At 40.4% G+C, this 24,911-nt stretch overlaps 2 protein-coding genes across 2 annotated transcripts in view; one reads left to right on the forward strand and one right to left on the reverse strand.

Annotated features, from left to right (window-relative positions):
- emc2 (ER membrane protein complex subunit 2) overlaps positions 1-11,677 on the reverse strand; it is a 49,079-nt gene extending 37,402 nt beyond the window's left edge. Inside the window, exons 1-4 of the mRNA XM_015949391.3 lie at positions 11,553-11,677; positions 10,758-10,871; positions 2,279-2,343; positions 1,191-1,276 (exon numbers count right to left, since the gene is read on the reverse strand). Coding sequence (XP_015804877.1) covers positions 1,191-1,276; positions 2,279-2,343; positions 10,758-10,871; positions 11,553-11,628 — 341 coding nt within the window. The 5' untranslated portion in view covers positions 11,629-11,677. The remainder of the gene's footprint in view (positions 1-1,190; positions 1,277-2,278; positions 2,344-10,757; positions 10,872-11,552) is intronic.
- A 7,421-nt stretch (positions 11,678-19,098) lies between these two features.
- Positions 19,099-24,911, forward strand: part of eif3ea (eukaryotic translation initiation factor 3, subunit E, a) — a 58,232-nt gene continuing 52,419 nt past the window's right edge. The window contains exons 1-4 of the mRNA XM_015949392.3: positions 19,099-19,231; positions 20,094-20,211; positions 20,456-20,573; positions 24,056-24,098. Coding sequence (XP_015804878.1) covers positions 19,142-19,231; positions 20,094-20,211; positions 20,456-20,573; positions 24,056-24,098 — 369 coding nt within the window. The 5' untranslated portion in view covers positions 19,099-19,141. The remainder of the gene's footprint in view (positions 19,232-20,093; positions 20,212-20,455; positions 20,574-24,055; positions 24,099-24,911) is intronic.

A 24,911-nucleotide genomic window follows, 5' to 3' on the forward strand; every position in this document is an offset into this window, starting at 1 on the left:
GAGAGCCACAGAGATTGGAGACGATCTCTTATGGATCATTCAAAAAATGTCTTTTTCACAGACTCCATGCAAATTGTCATCTGCCAGTCTGCAGTTTGTGGTTTCAGGGATTTTTATTTTTGCAAGTTATTATGTCTGACCATTTTATCTAATTATTTTAAACATGTTAACCACACAGTCATGTAAAAAATTCCATATGAATCTATCCCTAACGTCAAGGCTTAAAGGTCCAAGAGCAGAGACTTAAGGTTGGTTTATGCTTGACGCGTCCGCGAGGTCCACACGGAAAAGTTGCGTCATTTTAACAACCACGCCCCTCCACCGCGTCTCCGCACGGCTCAAGATTTCCGCAACGCGCACCTCGGAAAACTTCTAACCACGCAGACGGACGGACGCGGAAAAACATGGCGGACCGGCAAGAACTAGTACGGCAGAGGTTCGTAAATACAGACATTTGTATGATTCAGCTCTCAAAGATCGCCGTGATCAATGTGTTGTTAATAATTCTTGGAGAGAAATAGCTCGCACTGTCGGAAAAGATGAGAACGCTGTTAAAAATGCTGAAATGCCGTGTTGTAAACAGTCATTTCTACTTCTACCATGGTGTAGGGTTGGATTCTTGCCGTAGATCTCCATGCTGCCATGTTCAGTTTGGGAGAATATTGGCTCACCGCAGAGACGAGCCGCACAAACCATAAACGCTGCGAGTTGTGAAGCGCGTTCCATCCGCGAGCCGCATCACCGCGCGGAAAGTGAATGCGTCAAGCATAAACCAAGCTTTAAACCAGGACAGCAAACCATGAAAACAAGGAACAAAGAGACAGTAGAACAAATGTGGTGAAGAGCAACAGAATAAGGGAAGAACCAAGAAGGAGAAACCAAGAAAGACAGAATAACGTTGGCATCTAACCCCTTCCTCCTCGGGAAATCCTGACACAAGCTAAAGAGCTGCAGGACTTCTCTGCACCAAACCTTTACGTTCTCATTTCCTTTTTTTCTCCAAAACAAATGATGGACGATCCAATATAAACACACCACACGCCACACACACATTACATTTTAACACACCCAGGTCATTGAGATACTCAGAATGTATTAACACTTTCTCTTTCCCTAACCCTAAACACCACACAGACCTGTCTCGGTGCTTTTTTTAACCTTCCTTTTACTTTGGAGCATTCAGTGCTTACCTTTCCAAAGCTTCCAGCCTCATGCCCGTTAATCGCTTCACTCTGTGGCTATCTGGAAACTGCTTCCTCAGTTCCTGTAGACAGGTCTGTTAGGATGTGGGAAGAGGAGGAACACCAGTTATAGACTGACTTATGATTTTAGGAAAACATTCAGACTTTATGTTGAACTCAAGTTACAGTACAGATATCTGAGATGTTACAATACAAAAAAGACAACTTGTTCATTGTTTACTAAGAGAAAAACAAAAACATCGATACAAAAAGTTAAGAGGCCTGCTCTACCATCTTACAGAAATCTGTGGTTCTTCTGTTACCCGTTTAGAAAATAGTGCTTGCTACTTTGACCTTGAAATTTTAATTGCAAACAACTGGACTTGTCTCGTTCTTGTCATCATGTCCTGGACGATCAAGAATCTACACCAATGTATTGCTGCTATATAAGAGGATTAAAGAGTTTCACATTTGTCTTGCTCTTCTACATACACAAATCAGAAATGTCTAAAATCATTTACCATGCAGAAAAAAGGTTAAAAACTGTTAAAATCATTCAGCTTTATTTTCATATTACATGGAAAAGTCATCAGTGTGACTTGCATCATTTTTGCAACTGATTATTTCTTAAGTGAGGCAACAGGAGGGACAGAGCTGCCAACAGACAAGTAGTTCTAATGACTTTTGCCTCATCTGTACTGGTGAGTAATTTATTCTGCCAAAAGAATTGCACTCATTCTGATGGGTGACAAACCACTCATTTTAACATGATCTTTATCTTTTGTCAGTGCAGACTATTCGGGTCTTTAGGGTAAGAGGTATTTCTAAAGTCAAAAACACCCCATAAACATTTTATGAAGGAAAGGGAGAAAATGCTTAACTAGCCTAATGATGGCCAAGCTTAGCAAATAGTTGAGGCACGCTTCTCGACTCATTAACATCCAACTCTGTGAAAATTATTTTTCCAAACTACAGACAGAGCAATAATACTTGACCAAATAAAAATCACATTTTTAAACGTGGCAGCGCTGGTGCTGCAGAGCAAAGGATTAACTTTTGGAAGATTTTGGGTGTGAGAAAGTGTGGCTAAAACGTACCAGAGCCAAGTCATCCCGACTGCAGTCCAGTGCAGCGATCATCACCTGCTCATAAATAATCCAGACTGGGCAGAGGAGACACACACAAAGAAGACACTGTTAAACGCCCTTTTCCTTCTGATGTAAGATCAGAAGTAGAAATATAATAAATGTAACACCTGACAGACACGACAGTGGCCTTTGCTAATGTTTCCATTTAACAAACAATGCTACATTAACTACAGTCAAAAGCTGAAGGTAATGTTAACAACATATATTTGTATAAAAGGTACTACAAAGTTTCACACTAGTCAAAGGCCACTGTGATGTGAATTAGCTCAGTGTAACATTTTATACTAGTTTAAGTTACATAATATATAAGATATATGCACATCATTATATTTAGATTTTATCTAAAAAAATAAAGATGATATCTTATAGTGTCAAAGAGAACAAAGTAGGTTTATAGGCCTATTTTACATCAAAACTAAATGTTATTAATGTAGATATAGGACAGCAGTAGCTAAAGTGGTATAGTGGGTTGTCTAGTAATCTGAAGGTTGTAAGTTCAATCCTGGCTCCCACCAGAGAATGCTGCTACTGTGTCCTTGGGCAAGACACTTAACGCCCCTTGCCTACTGGTGGACATAGGGACCGGTGGTGCCAGTGTTCGGCAGGCCTTGCCTCTGTCAGTGCACTCCAGGGCAGCTGTGGCTACATTGTAGCTCGTCGCCACCAGCGTGTGATTATGTGAATGAGTGGGTGAATGACTGATGGTGTTGTGAAGCGCCTTGAGGAGTTGTAGAACCCTAAGAAGGTGCTATATAAATACAGGACATTTACCATATGTCAAACTGGTACAAATTTACTGTAATCCATAAGAATGAGAAAGTTGTTTGAATCTGAAAATAAACATTTATTTGAGTGACTGTTAAGAATTGTATAGTTCAATATTAAAAATGTAACACTTTTCGCAAATAGTATTCAGTTCAGTTTATTTATAGTAGAGTTTGCAGAAATTAATAATATAAATTCCTCTATACATAATATTAGTTGTGGAGTACCACAAGGATCGGTCTTTGGACCAATACTCTTTATTTTATACGTTAATGATATTGCTTTGGTTTCAAAATTATTCAAGTGCATACTATTTGCAGATGACACTACCTTATTTTATTCAGGAGAAACTATAAAAAAATGTTTTAAATGTAGTTGAAAATGAATTTACAAAAAATAAAATATGGTTTGATATCAATAGGCTTTCTTTAAATATCGATAAAATAAAGTTTATAGTTTTTTGTAGAAGTAAAATAAGTGCTGATGCATCAATAAATGTTGAAGGAATTGAGATAGAAAGAGTAAAAGAAGTTAAGTTTTTAGGTGTTATTATTGACAAAAACTTATCGTGGAAGTCTCACATAAATTATATTAAAATTAAAATATCTTGAGCTATTTCATTACTAAATAAAACGAAGGAATTGTTGAACATAAAAGCTTAGCATATTCTGTATAACTCGTTAATTCTTCCATATCTGACATATTGTATCAAAGTATGGGGAAGTACCTGCAAAACATATACGCATTCCATTTTTCTTTTACAGAAAAAAGCAGTGAGAGTTATTAGTGGAAGTGGATACAGGGATCATACTGATCCAATGTTTTCACAACTAGATCTAATGAAATTTGGCAAACTAGTAGAATATAATTTATTAAAACTTATGTACAAAGCACATAAATGAATTCTACTGATAAATATTCAAAAGAAATTTGTAAAAAGAGAAAGTAATTATAATCTAAAAGGAACTGATATTTTTTAAAAACCAAGATTCCGAACAGCGATAATGGAAAGATGTATCTCAGTTGAAGGTGTCCATTTATGGAATAGACTCAACAGTTAAAAAAAAAAACAATCTAAATCATTTTCTGTATTTTAAAAAAATGTGAAACGTATCATGATGAAGTAAAAAGACCTTAAGTAGGCTGATTGACTTGTTTTGTGTTGGGGGTGGGGGTTAGATGAACGAAATTCTTTGAGTTGAACAGCTAATGTCTTGATGTGAAAAGGGGGCAGATATTATAAGTTTTTGCTTCTTTCTGCTCCTTTTCATTTATGATTATTTGTGAATATGAATTGTTTTAATGTAACTTTTATTTGATTGATTGAATGAAATAAACTAAACGAAAAGAAACGAGTTCATCTGATATATCGTCCAGCCGATATATCGGGTCGATGTATTCAATTTTTTCAATATCGGCCGAAATTATTTGTTTTTTAATCAGGCACCTGTGTGGCCAACTGCCACCACTACTAGACTGAAGAAAGGACCCGAAGGACCCCCACACACAGGGTTTTTTTATGTTTTGAGTTTGTTTTAGATTTGAAATTAAGATTTATCGACTTATTTAAATGCACACACAAGAGATTTATTGACTTATTTAAATGCACACAGTGAGTGTTCAGTTGTCTTACACAATCAATGTGCTTCTAAAACATATATATATATATATATATATATTGGCCTTAATAATCAGCTTTAGATATCGGCTATCGGCAACAAAATTCTTTAAAAATTGGTATCGGCATCAGCCTTAATAAAATCCTCACAGGTCGGCCTCTAATTTATACAGTGTAGCACCAAATCACAACAAGAATAATTTCAAGGCACTTCAAAAATTAAACATTCCAATTGAACCTATTTATCAGTCCACTGAGTTCTGTTCATTATGTCAATTAGTTAAACGTTTCCTATATAAAAAAACCAGCAGAATGCATCGAGTCTCTGACTTGTTGTGTCAGAGACTTTACAGTAACCTCCATACCAAGCAAGCATGTAGCAACAGTGAATAGGAAAACTGCCCTTTACTGAAGACCCAGGTACCAAACACACCACTCGTCACTGATATATTGACATTCTGATATAAGAAATATCAATGTTTCCCCCAGCGCTTAACAAGCCAGGCGTGCCACCAGTCCTTGCTTGGCCGCCTGCCAGGCCAAGCGTTCAACCCCCCACCTCCCTCCCCGCGAAAGTCACGAAACGAAACTTGCGCCCCTCATCCACTGTCACAGACGAGGTACAGTAGGAAAGCGAACACTCCCAACAACATTATTATTTAAATGTATTTAATTTAATTAAGTCTGACAATTTCAGCAATGTTAGATCCTTTCATGGCAAAACATGCAGAGTACCGCTGACAGACAAGCATAACACCCCCTCCAGCATAATTAACCCTGCAGCTGGCAATAAACAATGAAATGTTTACTCTTTCAGTCAGTTGTAACATTATAATGCACTGATTAATAGCCTGACTACAGAAGCCAGTTAATGCAATCAGAATGACATATTAGACTTTTGATAAGCACAATAAACATGTTCACTCAAAAGAACAAGTCGTGTTAATGAAACAGAACTGTAAAATCCAGCTCCACCCAAAAACTGTCAAACTTGTGCCAAAGCAAACTATTTCAGAGTTTTTCTTGACTTTAATAATTCCAACTCTTGTTCTGACAATTACCATCTCATTTCACAGCCAATTTAACAGCTTGTTTCAGTAAAAGCATGGCGTGTTGACTGTTTACGCACCTCTTCAAGCATGCATAATGAAGTCATGCTTGCACAGGCATGCATGTGTACAGTCACTGAATCTCAGTAACTTCTAAACAAAAGGAAGTTGTTCACTGTACAAAATAACTGTAGAACAGTTTTCTCATCAATAAATGCAGCCTGTTGATATTCTGCAAGCTGCACACTCAGGCAAAAAAAAAACATTCTTATCAGGCTAATACATTATATTCTCATTCACTTGAATCTGCAGTCCCAACTAACGCTTAACTTTAAACACAGTAGTCTGTGTGACATGAAGAATGAAAGACATTTGGTTAAATAAATAACAACAATAGCATTGGTGATACTTCCAGTAAGAAAAGGTCGAGAAGGAGAAAAGTATTACTGGTCACCAGTGGCGGCTCGTCCACAGTGGGCGCTACGGCACCGCCCCTCCAGTCTCACAGGAAGAGGTGATACACAAAATATTTACAAATAAATTAATACAAAATTTTGAAAATTCAACTAAACAATCTATACATCGGCTGCGCAGTGGTTAGAGCTGTTGCCTTGCAGCAAGGAGGTCCTGGGTTCGCTCCCCAGCCTGGGATCTTTCTGCATGGAGTTTGCATGTTCTCCCTGTGCATGCGTGGGTTCTCTCCGGGTCCTCCGGCTTCCTCCCACAGTCCAAAAACATGACTGTTAGGTTAATTGGTCTGCCTAAATTGTCCTTAGGGTGTGTGTGTGTGTGTGTGTGTGTGTGTGTGTGTGTGTGTGTGTGTGTGTGTGTGTGTGTGTGTGTGTGTGTGTGTGTGTGTGTGTGTGTGTGTGTGTGTGTGTGTCCCTGTGTGTCTCTGTGTTGCCCTGCGATGGACTGGCTCTCTGTCCAGGGTGTACCTTGCCTGATTGCCCATTGACTGCTGGAGATAGGCACCAGCCCCCCCTCCGCGACCCTACGTGGACAAAGCGGGTTCATAAAATGGATGGATCTATACATCATACAGACTATAAGTGATGTGCATAATCTGTATTTAAGTGTAGTTTAAAAATGTTATTTACACTTTTACCATGACCGAATTGTCTTGTGACGTATTTCCCGTTCCTTTTGGGCGCAGGTATCTTTAGCATACACCTATAATAACTGGCACGTTCTATAACAGCTTTATTGTTAGATATCGACATCAGCTGAATTTTCATATTTCATATACATTACTCATGGGCACCTTTGTTTACTAACTTAAGAAAGGCACCAAAGACTTCTTTGCCCTGCCCACATGCTCGGAGGCATCCACTTTCCCGAGAAGGCTATAAGAACTTCCAGATCGGGGTCAGAATGGTTGAGGCTGGCTCACATCGGTCCAGGCTCATACGGGCGGTTTTTGTTCACGTTTCACAATGACTACTCAAAAATGCGGAAAATCCCAGAGCATGTGGGTGGAGCTTAGACGAGCAGAAAGGTCTGTGATGTCTTCCTTAACTCATTCACTGCCATTGACGACTAAAGTCGTCATTTGCATGTTTTTACTGTGTGGGCATCTGAACGAGCCCCCGCACCATGAGAACAAACATCTCAGCTCTAAAGCCGAACTTCATCCGCATACGCCACACGTCACGTGATCAGGAAGCAGAAAATCCATGTGCCAAGAGATCGTTTTGGGTCGCTGCTGTAAAAAAAGTGAGGAAAACCGGAAAAGCTTCTGCCGATCACAATTCAACAATGGATTTTGAAAGAACGGATAAAGCTCGAAACGCGAGGATTCTTCCTGATGTAAGAGGTGAGTCTCTGCTTTGTTTTGGTTGTTTTGGCGTTTACATCATTCTAGCGCACAACGTTCTGTGACTCTTAAAAAAAATGGTAAAAACGGTGAGAAACACTGGTAGAGAAGGGCTTTACCGATAAGGAAACGGCTGGCAGCGAATAAGTTAATAAGAAAAAAAAAGGCGGGAATGAGCCATGTTGTTTTTGGAGACTCTGAACCACATTATTTTATTGATTAGCTCCCTGTCCTCTCACTAATACTGCTGTGTGTGTCCTCATAACACTCTGTCCTCCGTTGCTGCAGCTGTGGTGCTCATGGCCATTCCTTCCTGCTCCCCCCTCTCTTTTCCCACTGAGCAGCAATCTGCTGCCACGCTGGAGCAGGCGCTCCATGCTGCAGACAGAAAGATGTTTACTCCACAGCAACCAAAATTATATTGAATCGTGCATGCGGGAAGCTCACACTGGCTAATTCTAAATGCCAATCGGAGGTGGTAAATGTGAATTTAGGCCCGCCAATCAGTCTGTTGTGTCACCTAAGGTGCTTTTATAAGACACACCTAGCCAGCAAATTGGCGTAATATTACAGCAGTGGTATGTTTATGTTTATTTATTTGGCAGACGCTTTTATCCAAAGTGACTTACAATTTATAACAAATAGGGCATGTTGTGATCTGTGGGGGAAACCGGAGTACCCAGAGGAAACCCACGCATGAATGGGGAGAACACGCAGAAAGGCCGCAGCCGAGTTTTGAACCTGCGACCTTCGTGCTGCGACACAACAGTGCTAACCACTGCGCCACCATGCACTGCCATCAGGCGCATGGTATGTCTATAAACGCGCCATGCCGGCATGGCATAGCGCGAATTTTGCGGCATTTGTTCCGGCTCGCTTGGAAGTAGTATTGCCGCATGAGCCCCTCGCCTGTGACGGCTAAACGCGTCAGCCCCGCTAATCCCTTTGGAGCGACTGGGAACACCCCCCGCAAAAGAGGGTGGTCGCGTTGGTGACATATACTGCGCGCCGAGTGCCGGCCGGAAGGGATAAAAACACAGATAAATATGGTCTCTCACTAGTATCTTTCAACCATCTACAACATGGCAAACTGGACAGATGCGGAGACCATGGAGCACTTGGCCATGCGAGAGGACGAACAGATTAGTCGCGTTTTTATGGGGACGGTGAGAGACAGCCAGCTGTTTGACAGAGTGGTGAAAACACTGGCTAATCGGGGCGTCAAGCGAGACAAAGAGCAGGTAACATCTAAGCTTAAGGTCCTGAAAAACAAATTCCATCAGTCTGACGTGTCTTCCGCTAAGACTGCGCTGAATGCGCGACCCTGTACATCACATACGGGGGGGCCGCCCAGCGACCTCCTTTTATCCCGTCTTGGTTTGAGAGGTGCCTGATGGCAGTATATTCTAGCTTCCGCTTTGCTAATATAAATGCCAAAATCTTCCCCAGGGTGCCGCGGCAAATCCCGTTTTGCAAACGCTACGGTCCTTTAAAAACAACTCGATTCCAGTCGGACCGCCAAGGAAGATGTCTGGCAAAAGTCACCTCAGAACAGAAAATGCACATATTGCCCAGATGTGAAACCAAAAAAGCTATCCAGCCCGTACCGTACCAAACCAGATATGGAAGCCGCATTTGTGAACAAAACCTGGCCACGCAGGAGGGGGAAGACGCTACCGAGATGAGACTGGGCGAGGACAGATGTGAAGGTGCCATAAATAATCCCTAGGTGTGAGTGAGTGTGTGACTGGTTTAGGGCTGAAACGATTCCTCGAATACCTCGAATAATTCGAGTACAAAAAATCCTCGAGTCAAATTCTCTGCCTCGAGGATTCGTTTAATTCATATTAATTCATGGCTTTGCAATCGCCCGGGGTCATGTTTCACCCGGACCGAAATAACACATGCACATGCCCACTGGGCTGAATGCACACGCGAGTAGCGAACGTAACTTAACTTTCTCTTAAGCCATGGCGGACAACGTAGACCCCGGTGGAGTTCTAAAAAGACACAAAATGTCAAAGGTGTGGGACCATTTTTCACGTCGTATGGTGGAAAACGTAGTCCAGTATAAATACTGTAAAATGGATTTAGCCTAGCACAACACCACATCCTCCGTGCTGCAGCACCTGTAAATGTCACTTCTGCAAGCGGACTCAGAGCCTCTACAAGATAATGCTTTTTAGCCTGTATTTCTATATATTCTGCAGATGCTGTGCGACTTTTTCGTTTGTAGCACTCAGTTTTAGCTCACACCATACATCTGGTAGCAACACGTCAAACTTAAAATGTGCTAAAAAATTGTTTTACACAACACGTCGGACTTTTTATTGTGTTATTGATGTCCGTTGTCCCTCGGGGTTTCTGCAGGAGGACACAGGTATTTATGAGTGGCGGAGGAAAACGAAAGAAAGTAAATAAATGTTTTGCGATCAGTATAATTTGACAAAACCACAGCAAACATGCTTTCTCGACAATCCTTGTTATTGTGTGAGAAAAAAAGTGTAGAAATTAAAACGGACGTGTGTTAATAGGGAAACAGCCGGCGAGCTGTTTGCGCATGCGCCGTGAGCGGTTCTGGTTCTGTTTGGGCCGCAGCCGCTCGCAGCGCTACTTCAACAGTTATCCTCTGGCTTGCAGGTTAGCAGATTCTCGCACGAGGGGAAAATCGGCTCAGGTTGTTTACTTATTTTTTGCACAGGCATTTGTTTACTGTGAAGTAAAGTTGAAGTGCTGAAGTTTTGAAAACTAATTTTGAATAAAACTTGAAGAATAACTGGCAATTGCTTGCTCATTTTAAGAGGTCTTTCATAATTATAACATGCTATTTGATATAATGGTTTACAAACACAAAAGGGTAATTTATTAGAGTACTCGATTAATCGAAAAAAAGATTCGATAAGAGTACTCGATTACAAAAATATTCGATAGCTGCAGCCCTAGACTGGTTGTCTCTCTGTAGTCCTGTCATGGACTGGAGATCTGTCCAGGGTGTTCCACTTGGTGACAGCTAGATCTCAGCTTCCCATAACCCTACTGAGGAATAAGTAACTCAGATAATTAGTATGTGTGAATAAGTGAGTTACTAATTAAAAACTGTTTACTTTTCCGAAATTTCTCAGTTTTGAAAAAAAATGAGGCAAAATTATGTCAACCGGCGAATAAAATACAAATGCCTACCATCATCTCCCAGTTTAGATGCATGGTCACTGATGAGCTCTTCTCCAACATCCACTATCTGTTCACTGTTCCTGCTGTTGTCTTCTCTCCATTTACGTAACTTGTCTCTCATCTCTGTGAAAAAAGCATCCAATCATAAGAAAGTTTTGGCAGCATCACAGTTCAGCATTTAAGCCTTTTATTCCTTAGTTCACATACATAATCTACTGTTTTTCTAAACACGCTCAGGTTTATTAGACAGCTAATAAAACTCATGCTAGCTGTAACCTTACTTCCGTGGAAAATAGCGTATCCGAAGTTAGTTTTGTCGGCTTTTGTTTCACAATAAAATAGTTAGATGCTCATTACACGACCTTAGAGCTTAGAAAACAAATAAGACCTGTAGTAAAAACTAATGTTATCCCCGTCCAAAGCTGTTTTTTGTCGCAGCATTATTGGCTAATTTCGTAACCCGTACCCGTTTACAATGTACTAGTAGTTATTACATCCCGTTCTTAATCAATTACTTGATAATTTACACTTTATTAACCGCTGTACTGTAACTCGTTATCAACTGGGTCGAGGAGAAGAATAACGCTGGTATTAACTACTGTCTGTCGCAAAAATGACAGGTTAGCTCACCAAGCTAACTAGCATTGGCTAAGTGCTACAAAGGCAGCCTTCTCATTTGAGCGTACTTCAACGGTGAGACAACGGAGACATTAACCCTAACCCTTACACGAAGAATCACTGAATGTCTGAAAAAAAATATCAAAACGTGCCACAGTCATGCACGAGAAGGATTGACCTTCTTACCTTCCCATCCCACATCGTACAATTCTGATACAGACGCCATGTTTTCCAGAGGACAGTGTGAGCATGCGTACGTCATACCTGTTGGATGAATGAGAGATGACCCGACTACTATTATGATATAAAGAACACAGGATTAAAAAGAAATTTAAATGTAGCAAAACCCTATTATTATTATTATTATTATTATTATTATTATTGTTATTATTATTCGTAATGGATTAAGTAGGTGATGAATTTGCAAAAACAAAAGTAAGAAATCCATCTACATTTGTTCCAACATCTTAGAAAGCAGCAGATGATGACGGTGGTGACGATAATGATGATGATGATGATGATGATGATGATGATGATGATGATGATAAAAAAATCACATGATCAAACATTATTAATAGCAGGTATTGAATGAGCATGAAATGTGTATTGGTAATATTTTCATAGTCATTAAGACTGAATACCCTTGATAATTATTCATTTTCTATTGACAGTACATTTTCTGCAGTATTTGCATTCAGAATTATTATAATTCACATATTTGGCCATATCACATAAATAATAAAAGTAATGTTACACATATTCTTGCCAAAACTCACCACAAATATGATTCCAATATACTGCAAACTTGAATTATGTAATTCAGGAAAAAGCACCAAATGGCCAGCAGAGCACTATTGATCTTGTGCTCCATTTTCATTGTTTTGATTTTTCATCAAAGTACTAAAAAGCACGGTCCGCTGACCCTAGAATTTTTTTTTTTCACAAAATATAAAATGCGCTTATTAAGCATATAGACCAGTTTATCCTGATTTCCCCCAGGACGCTGTGTGACTTGCTTACACATTTCTCCTATACCACATCACACACTTGTTGATGCAGCCACAGCATAAACTTGCTTACTAAGGACATCAGAGATGTAATGTCATACCCACTGCAGCTCATTGCACATAGCATACCACATGTTACATGCTTTGTTGATTTTCTCTTGTGAAAGGGCAACAAGGACAAGGAACAGCAGTATGCTAGAACAGTTTGATTTAATCAGGACTAGACAAGTGCACGCTCACAGGAGAAAGCTAAAATGTCATAATCTCTTTCTGGAATATAAACAGTAACAATGTGTACAGTTTAAGTTATGCTCGCTCTGGCAATGTGGGTCCTTGTAATTTTCAAGTCTGCACATGGCAGTCAGTAGATGTGTGGTTGAGTTTTTGCTGGAACACCAAATACCAAAGAAACCACATTAAAACAATCACACACTGTCCTCTGGGGTATAGGGCTTCCCTTGGCTGCCAAGGTGCCTGTGAGGGACTGGGCCTTAATAGTGACCTGCAATAAACACCATGAGGCGGGTGTGTCTCTTGGGATTTCCGGACATGAGGGTGAAAGCCCTCTGCAAACACAATGTTCATAACTTTGAGATGCAGCTGGATGTTGTGGTGGAGAAAGAAATACCTCCTGACATAGGCGCTTGTTTAACTTGGAGCAGTTCTCTCGCACAGAAACGTCACAATGTGGCAGATCAATTGCAGCCATCTGAAAACCCAAATTGTGCTACTTAACCGGTGCTTACGGAGGTTTCCACTCTGTGGAAACCCCTACATATGGCACACAGAGCGAGCATATACATATTTTCCTTTTCAGTCTCCGTGTGTAAAAAAAGAAATATTCCAGAAGATACACTTCACACACGTTATATTTTGATTTCGAACAAAAGCAGAGTTCAGCCTCTTAAGGGAACATTTATGGACACATGGAGGTGCTCTCTGCGGTTTTACATTGGTTCCTGTTCAAGACTTCTAATTCATTAACGTTCTATAGAAAGGTACAGAAAATAATGACGGAGAAAATTAGTTGTGATGTTTGGACTCAGCCCTCTATGCATTGTGTTTACTTTAAAATCTGATTAAATGTCCAAGCAAGTTGCTTTCCCCTAACCACAAAGAGCTCCGTACTTCAGCATGCTCTGCCTGTGATGGACTCCCTTTATTGCACCTTTGACCCCGCCTGTATCCTGATGGAGAGACCCTGAACTGGAAAATATGGCACATCACAGTTACGCTTCCTAACTCTCTTGTTCTTTATTCTCATGGTTCCAGTGCCAAGAACAATATTCAGCTCCATGTAGAGGTAGCACCCTGCTGGTAACTGGCAGTCCGCTACAAGCTAAAAGCTTGAAATGCTCCCCTGACACCTTCTGTTGTAGGCTGATTGCTAATGTGGACCTGAGTGATACCACATGTACTTTGTTATGTTTTACTGGAGTGACTTTAAGAACAGATTGTTTCTCGTTGTTTGATTTGAACATGTATTTAGCATTGGCAAAAAATTGCTTACAACAAAATAAAGCACATACTGAAAGCTCTGATGCCTCCATTAATGTAATTCACCGAAAGCAGCGAGAGTTCCTTCAGTCAGATTGTATGATAAAAAGAAAAAGAAGTCATATATTTAGATTTGAGCCTAACTTATTTAACCATTATGTGGTCTCATTAAAGAAAAGGGGTCGATTTCTGAGAGAGGATCTGGCAGAGACACCGTAATTTTGATAACTCAGAGTTAACCATCAAACTTTTTTCTTGATTGTATCCAAGAATCACATAATTTCCATCCTGATTTGAGGCAGCTGGTGGAGTTCTTTCATTCCAGCGGCACATTTTTGTTTTAGTGCAACTTAGAGTATACTGTAATTACCCTCAACAAGCTGCTTGGGGGGGGGGGGGGTTGACTTGGGGTTTGACATACATGGAAAGCACTGCTATTGTTAACGGTCTTACTTTTGCTCCATGATTTCGAGAAAGGACTTATTCAGAGGACGCCACTTAGCTATACAGAACCACTGGATAGCAATTATTGGAGATATTCAAAATCAGCAGGAGGAGCATGCCATTCCCCATGAGCCTGCTGCACATTACGGAGTAATCACATTTCTCCGTTTTTTTCATATTTTCAAGAGTTACAGAGTCGGGTTGATGCTGTGCGTGACAAGACGGGCAAGCATAAGAGCAAAGGTTGGTCAGGAAAGGCCAGGTGGGTCAAATATTGATTGACTTCTCTGTGTGCTTCCTGTAATATTGCAAATCTGCGTGAGTTCAAGTCACTTCTTGTTTGTGTGGAAGACATGTGCTGCACACATGTTTCGTCATGGGTGCACAGTAGAAATTTGCATTGCTTTCAGTGCCATAGGCCTGGTCGATAACCTCCAGCCCACTGCCATTGAGTGTGACAGTGTTGGAGTCAGCACTGGGCTCAGAGTCTGGAGTGTGGGCTGATGATTTATAACCTGATATACACTCAGTGTGAGTTGATGCTTATGTAAAAAGTTTACAGAGGAATCATTGAAATTCACATGAGGTGCTAGAATTCAGAGTCAGAGAATGAGATGCTTGGCTTTGTTGCACCCAGTGCCCAGTCGTTTGTCTCAGATCTTACACATTTAATCAGTTGACAGTTATTAGCACGAGGCCAGTGGAGGGTGTCTTTGGTAGTGTCTTCTCCTCATCTCTTTGGATTCATTTGTTGACCAAGAAATATTTCAGGGAACTAGAAAGTTGAGGTTTTTCATGGAATGTTTGGCCCTAATAACCTTTCAGTTCATCCCCATTAAGGCTGAGGAGTAATTTCTGTTCGGCAAACATGAAGAATGATGGACAAATGTTGTGCATGAAGAAATGCACAGCATCCGAGTTCTGAACCTTGCTGTCATGTGTGGTCCGAGTCATCACTGCCTGCAACTGCATCATCTTACCAAATCACACACATGTTTTGATTTAGATAATCTATGATTGTGGATAGCTGTTTATATTTACGTCAGCTTTATTGAATTTGGTTTAAGACTCTACGTGCCTTTAGCCCAAACCTCTTTAACCATCTTAGCTAGTGAGCAAATGATATGTTAGCCTTCTTGACCGAGACACCTTTTCAAGGAAAGAAATTTGAAAGCATTGGCATAACATTGCAATTATCAGACTGATGTTTATCAAAACACAACAGTTAAAAGACATTGATTCCACTCTTGAATCAAATTAGGGGGCGGGGTCCAAAGAAGGGGCAAGAGGTCGAGGCAAGGCACTTGGCAACAATGGACTTCCAAATTAAACTGTAGGGAGCTGCCCATCTACTTCCGGACCATGGGTCCCTGGAAGAACGAAAAAAAAAAAAAAAGAATGGTAGTAAGAGGGGCCAAACATGCTATTTTCTAATCCTGTTTTCTAATCCTGTTTGTTTTGTGCCATGGATTTTACAAATGATGTCCGTGAATTTTAAAGAAGCTTTTTTGATACCAAGAACACGCTTATTTTTGAACTGTGGGGAACAATATTTTAGGTTTTGTGTGAAAATAAGTCCAGGACTACAGATGCCCTTCACAAAAGTGACGTCATTGAACCAGACACAGAGAAAACAGAGGGGTATGGCTGTAAGTTTAGTGAACTTCAAATCCTTCCCACAGGAGGAACGAACCACCATACTGTAAATGTTGCCATTTGGTAAGTAGCAGCTATGCTAGGGGAGAGGAGATTACATAAAACTGAGAAGGTTGGTGTCAAAACATGAACTTGAAATGGTTCTCCATGCCTTTATCTCCTCCTGTCTAGATTACTGTAACACACTTTTCACATGTTTTAACAAAAAAGCCCTTGACCGCCTTCAGTTGGTCCAGAACTCTGCAGCGAGGCTCCTAACTGGAGCAAACAGAAGAGCACACATCACTCCTATTCTAATGTCTCTGCACTGGTTACCCGTTAACTTCAGAGTTCATTTTAGAATCCTGACTGTAACTTTCAGGGCTCTACGTGGTCAATCTCCTCCCTGTATTACTGAACTGTTAAAGCCCTCAGGTCTACACACCAGAACCTTCTAGAAGTTCCAAAGACCAAATATAAAAGTCGAGGTGATCGCTCCATCCGGACTGTTGCACCCCGACTTTGGCATGATCTTCCTTTATCCTTACGCAGCACTGACAGTCTGGACACTTTTAAAAACCAGCTAAATCTTTTATTTTCTTATTTTTAACTCAAAATTGTAATAATCTTTTTATGAAATTTTATAATTTATGACTTTCATTTTTCTGATGTTAATCTATTTCTGTTTTGACATCATTATGATTTTATAGCTTTGATTTATTTTGTTTTGATGTATGTGAAGCACTTTGTGATTCTATGTCCGTGATAAGTGCTATATAAATAAAATGTACTTACTTACTAACAATGCTAACTGTGAATTAGAAGCAAATGTTGGCTCTAAAAAATCTAAAGCTACTTTTTAAATGACCAAACACTGAATATTACAGTCAAATGTGTACTGTGTGACTCGTCTTCACTCGTTAACAATCTTCCGGGGCTGAGTCATTGCTGGAAACAGCCATGAAACTCATGGAGCTGGAGTGAGGAAGTGACTCATATTGTTTGGAAAATGGGCTGCAGTACCCACATTTGACCACAGGATATCATTCTTACATAATGCACCTTTAAGCTTAAGCAAATTTTACTGAAATATGGTAAAGTGCCTGCATTTAACCCTCCATGGTGCTGTACAAAACATCAGTCATTCACCCATTCATATGCTAAATGTGCTAAGTTGCACTGTAGCCACAGCTGCCCTGGGGCACACTGGTGGAGGCGAGGCTGCTGAACACTGGTGCCTTTGGCTGCTATGACTACCACCAGCTGGCAAGTTGGGTGAGGTGTCTTGCCCAAAGACAAAACAACTGCAACTGACTGAGTGAAGTGTGAACCTGCCACTGTCGCCCTTTGACACAAAAGTGAGTGTGGGTGTGTTTGGGGGTGGAGCTTGGGGGAAAAGGCCCAACATAATGTATATTATTTTATACCTAAAAAGTGTAAAGAATATTTTTATATTTCAAGGTGGAAAAATTTCTGTCTTTGTTTATTTAGTGATTATTTACTTTGAAAAGGGACAGATTGCTAAATCTGAATGAAAAATTATTAGATCGTTTTAAACCACATATTTAAAAATATACAATGGCAAAGATAATTCAGAAAACTTAGATGTACCTAAGTAGTGATTCCCTTTCCATCCATCCATCTATCCATTTTCTGAACCCACTTGTCCACGTAGGGTAGCGGGGGGGGCTGGTGCCTATTTCCAGTGGTCAATGGGCAATCAGGCGGGGTACACCCTGGACAGAGAGCCAGTCCATTATAGGGCAACACAGAGACACACAGGACAAACAATTATGCACACACACACACACACACACACACACACACACACACACACACACACACACACACACACACACACACACACACACACACACACACACACACACACACACACACACACACACCTAAGGACAATTTAGACAGACCAATTAACCCAACAGTCATGTTTTTGGACTGTGGGAGGAAGCCGGAGTACCTGGAGAGAACCCACGCATGCACAGGGAGAACATGCAACCTCAGTGCAGAAAGATCCCCCGCCGGGAAGCGAACCCAGGACCTTCTCGCTGCAATTCCCTTTCCATTTTTTTCAAAATTTAACACAGGACTGGAGCTGAACAGATGCTGCTTCTATAAAAAACACCCCGTAAAACAGTAACAGGACACAATGAGTGGTGTCATTTTATGACTAATTTCTACCTGCCATCAGTCAGTGGAGAGTGATGAAGGTTGAAGGGAGAGAAGCCAGAGCCAACAAGGGAAGAATTGTGTGAGGACACAAGACAGTGCAGTGTGGTTGTCAAGAAAACAATGTAGCAGTGAAAAGTGTTGGAGATGAGCCATTTGGTGGTTAAAATTAGCTGTTTTCAGCAGGATATGGTCAACACATAGGCATCTTTGTGTGCCAGTAACTGTTATTAAAGAGGACAAAGAGGGATGGTCATTTTAACCTTTTGCAAAAGTCACATGATTGAAAATGACTGGTTGTTTTCATTATAATACTGCAGGCCTGTGAGCGAGGAGTCGTGATGACGAATAATGTCAATATTTGCCCTTAAAGGGTTTCAGCTTCATGAAAAAGTTTTAGTAGACGTATCGGTGGTGCCTGGAAGAAAGTATGTTTTTCTTTCCAACAAACTTTATATACATCTGGAAAAGGTTAATGTTTTACCACATCAACACTGACCAAATCATGGGAATGCAAGTGTTACAGCCATGCATCATTTGGACAAATCTGTGAAGTAAAAAAAATAAATAAATCAACAAGCATTTTCAATCAGCTACACTGTACAGGAAATGTAACAAATATTACCAAAAGAATAAAAAAGGGGGAGTGAGACGCATATTCAATGTATTAATGTCTAGACTTATTGAAATACTTTGTAATGGACAGCACATGAAACTTGCATGCCCACACGCGTACACAAATCAATGTTATTAGCATTTCACTCTCATTAATTTGTTCACTTTAAATTTTACCAGTGACACATTTTCTAAGCTCATGTTGCATTCTGTAGAAGCAGGCACTGATATGTATATAAACATATTATTATTACTGTATACATTCTATGGAAGCAGCAGGTTCGTCTTTTTCTTCTTTTTTTTTTAAAGGATGCTGAGCTTGTCTCTGATTGGTCAGTATGCTTGTACGTAACTGCATCATTCAGCCACTTCCTCTTTCCCGTAGCAAACATGGCGGAGTACGACCTCACCACTAAGATTGCTCACTTTTTAGACCGTCATCTCGTTTTTCCACTTCTGGAGTTCCTGTCCGTCAAAGGGGTACGAAATATTTCAGCTTAAAACATTTCTTCACAAGCTGTTGGTATTTTTACGAAACAATATTTGCTTTTTAAACAGATTTATACGCTGAAGCACGTCGAGTCTGGCCACATTGTCTGTCCGTGTTCGAATGCTACACATTTTTAACCGGAAATAGAAACAGCTGAGTTAAAAATAAAAGCAGAGAGATGAGCATTTTTACTAACCCCTTGGAGAATATACAGTGCTGTTCAATGTTTCAATGCTTGAAGTAGTTTCTATATACATTGGTATATAAATGTTAACGCTTATTTAAAAAAATCCACGTGCGAATTCTTTAGTTTACTTTATTTTTGTTGTCAATACCGGAAGTTGTAGTTTCTTTTTGTAGCATTATAGCAAGCTAGATTTTACCAAGCTAACAGAAATGCGCGTTTCTCAACATAGACATTTGTTGTAATTGGTTATTTTTCGGTGGTTTTTCAAAACATAAACACAAATAGTCAACGATAAAGCACACCGAGAATAGTAACTTTTATCAACACACGTTTTCTAAATTTAAATATTTAAAGTGATCACATGTCGATAGTTCATTTTAATAGTTTGTTGGGAGTGTAGTTTGGAACATTTTAGCTTTCTGTTAAAAAGGTTCATCAAATTAGATGATTACTTTAATGCTGCTTTCTTCAGTGGTTCAATGTGATGAATTAGTGTCAACTTTAAAGAACGGTGCTCATATGAACATACAAGTTTAAGAAAAGGAGCAACAAAGGCTTTTTAAAAAAAGTATATTTTCTAGGAAATAACTTGCATTTTGTAACAATCGAATATAAGTTTATTTGCTTCATATTAAAGTCCTATTGTGTGATGATGTGTGTTTCAGATCTACAACGAGGATGAACTGCTTCATGGAAAACTGGACCTCCTCAGTGACACAAACATGGTGGACTTTGCCATGGATGTGTACAGAAACCTTTACCCTGAGAAGGAAATCCCTCATAGTAAGTGTTGATGCTTTTTGGACACACACTGCACATCCCCTTTTCTCCAGAGGTAGAGAACCCATCAGTATATTTTGTATATTTTTATTGATGTCATAAAGAGCTACTTGCTGGTCTTTCACTCCATTTGGAATTGATTAAGCAGTCAACTTATTTTACAATGTTTCCGGTATGAGAGGCTAGATCGTGTGCATGCTGGTTTATGATGCTGCTGTAGCTAAAATCTTCCTTCATCCTCTATCAGCGCTGAAGGAGAAGAGGACAGAGGTTGTAGCCCAGCTGAAGCAGCTTCAGTCTGAGACAGAACCGATAGTGAAGATGTTTGAGGATCCTGAGACAACCAGGCAGATGCAGTCCACCAGGTAAAGCCTCCTTTTTTTTTAGCTCATAAGCTACATCGTTTCCCTTTTATTTTAAACCTTTTTTTACATCGGACCTTAATTTTTGTGATTCCTAATTATTTTTCATCATCTTATTTAGCATCATTATTGCCATCATGTTTCTCCCTGTTCCTTAGATAAAACATAATGACAGCACGCTTTAATTATAATATGTAGCTTTTGCTTCATGGAGCTTCATGTATTGATTGAAGCATTCGATATATCTGCTGATGAAATTTGTTGGACTCACAAAAAGACTAAAAAACTCTGTTAAAGTTATGTTTTCTTTGGTTCAGGTAGCTGGATTAGATTCATTATTCATTTTAGTTCTTTCTCCGAGGATTTTCAGTTAATCAATTTTTTTTCCATTTCTGTGTTTCTGTCTGTTTAAAGGGAGAAAAAGTTTAAACCAAGTTGATATTTGGTCAAAATAGCCTTTTTTAGTTATTTCTTGCTGTCAGTCTTCAGTTAAAAAAAATGTACATTGTCTTTGACTAGCTGACAGCGTTGTTTCTTCATAAGGTGGTATTTTAAATACATAAAGAATGTCATCTTTGCTCCGTGAAGAGCTGTCTCCAAAGCCAATGGACATTATTGCAATTTGTTCTGCTATTATTGGCAACATTTTGTGGAACATGATTTTCTGTCGACTGGCACTCTGTCCTGGGTGTACCCCGCCTTTTTGCTCGTTGACTACTGGAGATATAGCCTGGCCTGCCAGACTCCTCCTCTGTTTAATTCTGCACAGAGAAAGGGTCTGGGAACTCTCCTATTCAAATAACCCCACCCCCTGAGAATTCTAACCGAGCCAATCAGCGCTGAGTAGCGTACGTCACACACCATAACGCTGAGTTTGTCATAAACATGGCGACTGAAGCGGAGTTCACTGCGGCTCTTTCCTCTGTTCTAAATGACTTGGACACGTCTTTAAAACCACAACAAGTAGAAGTGCTAAAAGCCTTTTAGGGCTGTTGCGGTAACCGCAAAAATGAAATATCGCAATATGAAGAAGCCCACCGCGCTGCATCATGGGCCACCGCGATTACTGAACTTGGTTCAACTCAATGATGCATGTTGAGAAGGATGGCTGCACTGGTATCAAAACGAAACGTTACTTCGCTCCTTTGGGAGCACTTTTGTTTTCAGTACGTCAGCTGCTGCGCAGCCAGAGTCCTTGGCCGACACAGAGCTGCCACCAGCGGCAAAAAAATAATAATAAACGCTCTTGAGACCTGCTGAAGTCCCGGACAAGCACTGCTTCTGCAACCGTCCCGAAGAGAGTTTGAGCCGAGGAGCTCACTCGCTACCTGCAGGAGGAATGCATCCACCCAAAGAAACCCCCCTGACATGGTGGAGCAACAACCGGGAGAGATTCCCTTTGCTCGCCAGTCGCACGCAAGTACGTGTGCGTTAGTGCAACGAGCGCACCATCCGAGAGGGTTTTCAGTGTTGCTGGAAATGTTGCCACCCCTCTCAGATCCTCTCTCAAACCGTATATGGTTAACATGCTGGTTTTGCTTGTGGGTAACAAGGACGTGGCCGAGCTATAAATCACCGTCATTCGTGTGTGTGAAAGTGAAATGATAGTGCCCCGCGCCCGGTACATGTAATTTTTTATGCTTGATTTTAAACAACTAAACACAATGGGGACTTGTTTTCTCATTTGTTAGATGCTGCAGCCAAATTTGCATTTAAAAGTTTAACCTTCTGAATTTTGTTGTTTTTAAGTTCAGTCGGACTCCGACTGTCGGAGAAACAAACGTTACTGCGATCTGTGTTGTTACTGCCCTTTGATCTGCATTCAGTAAAGTGTTATTAAAGAAGGCACGGCAATTTTTAACCTTTTTTAAATATGTAAACATTATGTTTAGATAGTACTGCAATAAAAAAAAGGGCTGCAATAATATCGCACACCGCAATATTAAGCCACCCTGAATCACCGCAGGGGGAATTCCTCAACCGCGACAGCCCTAAAGCCTTTCTTCTAAAGAAAGATGTTAGCGCTGTCGCCGGATGCCATTTTTGACTACAGCTGAAAAACTACAGCGTCGCGGATGTCACACACGGTGACGCTCCGTTTCTCATAAACGACGAAGACAGCGACGGAGGTCGCTGCGGCTCTTTCCTCTGTTCTAAATGACTTGAATGTCTTTAAAACAACAACAAGTAGAATTGCTAAAAGCCTTTCTTCTAAAAAAATAAAAAAATGTTTGCGCCATTGCCAGACGCCTTTTTTGACTACAGTGTTGCGTGGTATGGTCGGCATTTCTGTCTTTTTTCTGATTGGTTATTTTTGAGCTGCCTAGTCCCGCCCCTCATTTGCCTCTCTGCCTGTGAGTTACCAGACGCTTTCTCTATGCAGAATTAAACAGGAGGACGAGTCTGGCAGGCCAGTCTACTGGCGATAGGCACCAGCCCCCCCACGACCCTGCATGGGTAAACGGGTTTAGATAACGGATGGATGGTTTTGTCACTTTTTTGCTATAATTTAGACCAAAAGGTCGACTAGTTCTTGTGAATTTTTTTTTGTTGCTTGTTTTAAATCTGAAAACTCAGATTTACTGCAAATCTTAATGCATTTTTTACCTGTTTTGATCCTAAGATATTATTGATGTTACCTGGTCATCTTTTTGCGCAACAGGCTTCATAATGACCACTACTTATGGCTTTTTGAGTTAACATGTTTGATGTTTCAGTTACATTTTCATTGTTATCTCCCCTGTAAATCTCCTGTAAATCCAAAGTTAATCTTGTAGATTTGTTGTGTCATTGTTGCTGGGGTCGTGGATTTGTGCTGAGAGATGCATGTGCAGCTGTTGTTTGCTTTGATCAATTTTTAGTATCAGCTGCACAGTACACAGCAGGTCGACATTCCACACTCCAGGGGAAAGCAAGAAGGAGCTTATAGAAACCACCCAGCTTTAGCTTCTAAGCAGAGACCATCTAGCTTGAAGCAGTGAAGAATGCCTGAGCCTTAGTGAAATTCATTTAACACACCACACATACGTGCCAGCGAACGCATACTCACTCATTCCCTTTATAAAACCAAATTTACCCTAGAAAGACGCATAGTTTCAATGTGGTGTCCACATAAATAGAGTTTTGGTCACAGGCTAAGTAGTAAAATGCATTTGGGATACAAAAGTTTCAAAGAGCCAGTGCATTCCTCTATTTTGACAAACCCATAGAGACACAGAGGCTGTGCTGAGAAATCAGTCTTCACTTTATTCACCAGATCTTAGTTTGACATGGATTTATAGCCAAACCAAATCTAATAAACGCCCATCACACTGTTTTTAAAGTGAATCATTTTCATTATTGGAAGGCTTTTGCTGTAGACCATAGGTGGAAAAGTACACCTGAATGAGCTTCTAAATTTTGTACTGTCAGCCAAATGGACACTCAAGTTACATCAAGTTGAACAGCTTCTAACTACAGCAACTGTCTTTCTCTTCTTTTTTCAGAGATGGACGGATGCTTTTTGACTATTTGGCAGAAAAGCACAACGTAAGTTGGCCTGATTTGCTGACATCTCTCTTCTTCGCCGCGTTTCCCATGGCTCTTGTGTGAACCCACAGTTGTTTCAGGGGCAAAGTGGGAGGGGCAGGCCGAGTAGGGAAAAGCAGAGCTACTTCCCAAAACCCTTAACTCATTTTCAGGGTTTGTATGGCTTGCACAAATTCTGTGGACATTTACATTCTGTGGTGAATTGTTAAGAATAAACGGAATAGCTCGGGACTCGTGGATTGGGCCACAAGAATGCCAGAGGTTCTAAATTTAACATGATGCTTGGCTTCCTACTATTCCCTACTTTGGTTCCATCCCACTCCAATATCCTGCTGACCTGCTATCCTCAGCGTACCTCCACCCAGTCCAGACATTGGGGCCCTTGACCTGCTGCAGGAAATAGGTTTATATAAATGGTTTAAACTGTTTGGTATGGATAAAACTGGACATCAACAAGCAACATTAGGAAAAGGATGAGAAGTAGGCCCAAAAAATAAAATTACATTTCCCAAAACATTTAATTTTATCACTGCTTTGCAGCTTTGTTAATAAAGTTATTTTCTTTCTGTTCAGAGAAAAATACCTCAAATAAGTAGCACCCTGGCATTAATACGTTTATATTCCTTGAGCAATACTGTGCTGTCTCAGTAGAACATTGAGTTATTGATCCCAAAAATGCAATAAAAAATTCAACTTGGATCACTTTAAATATTTCCTCAGTGTTTCTGAGATTTTTCTGATTAATAAAACATTCACCCTTCAACACCAGTTTCCTCAGGCCCCACAGCTGCAGACAGTTACAGGGCAAGCACA

This window comes from Nothobranchius furzeri, chromosome 5, assembly GCF_043380555.1.
Source record: "Nothobranchius furzeri strain GRZ-AD chromosome 5, NfurGRZ-RIMD1, whole genome shotgun sequence".
In the NCBI taxonomy this organism is placed as follows: Eukaryota; Metazoa; Chordata; class Actinopteri; order Cyprinodontiformes; family Nothobranchiidae; genus Nothobranchius; species Nothobranchius furzeri.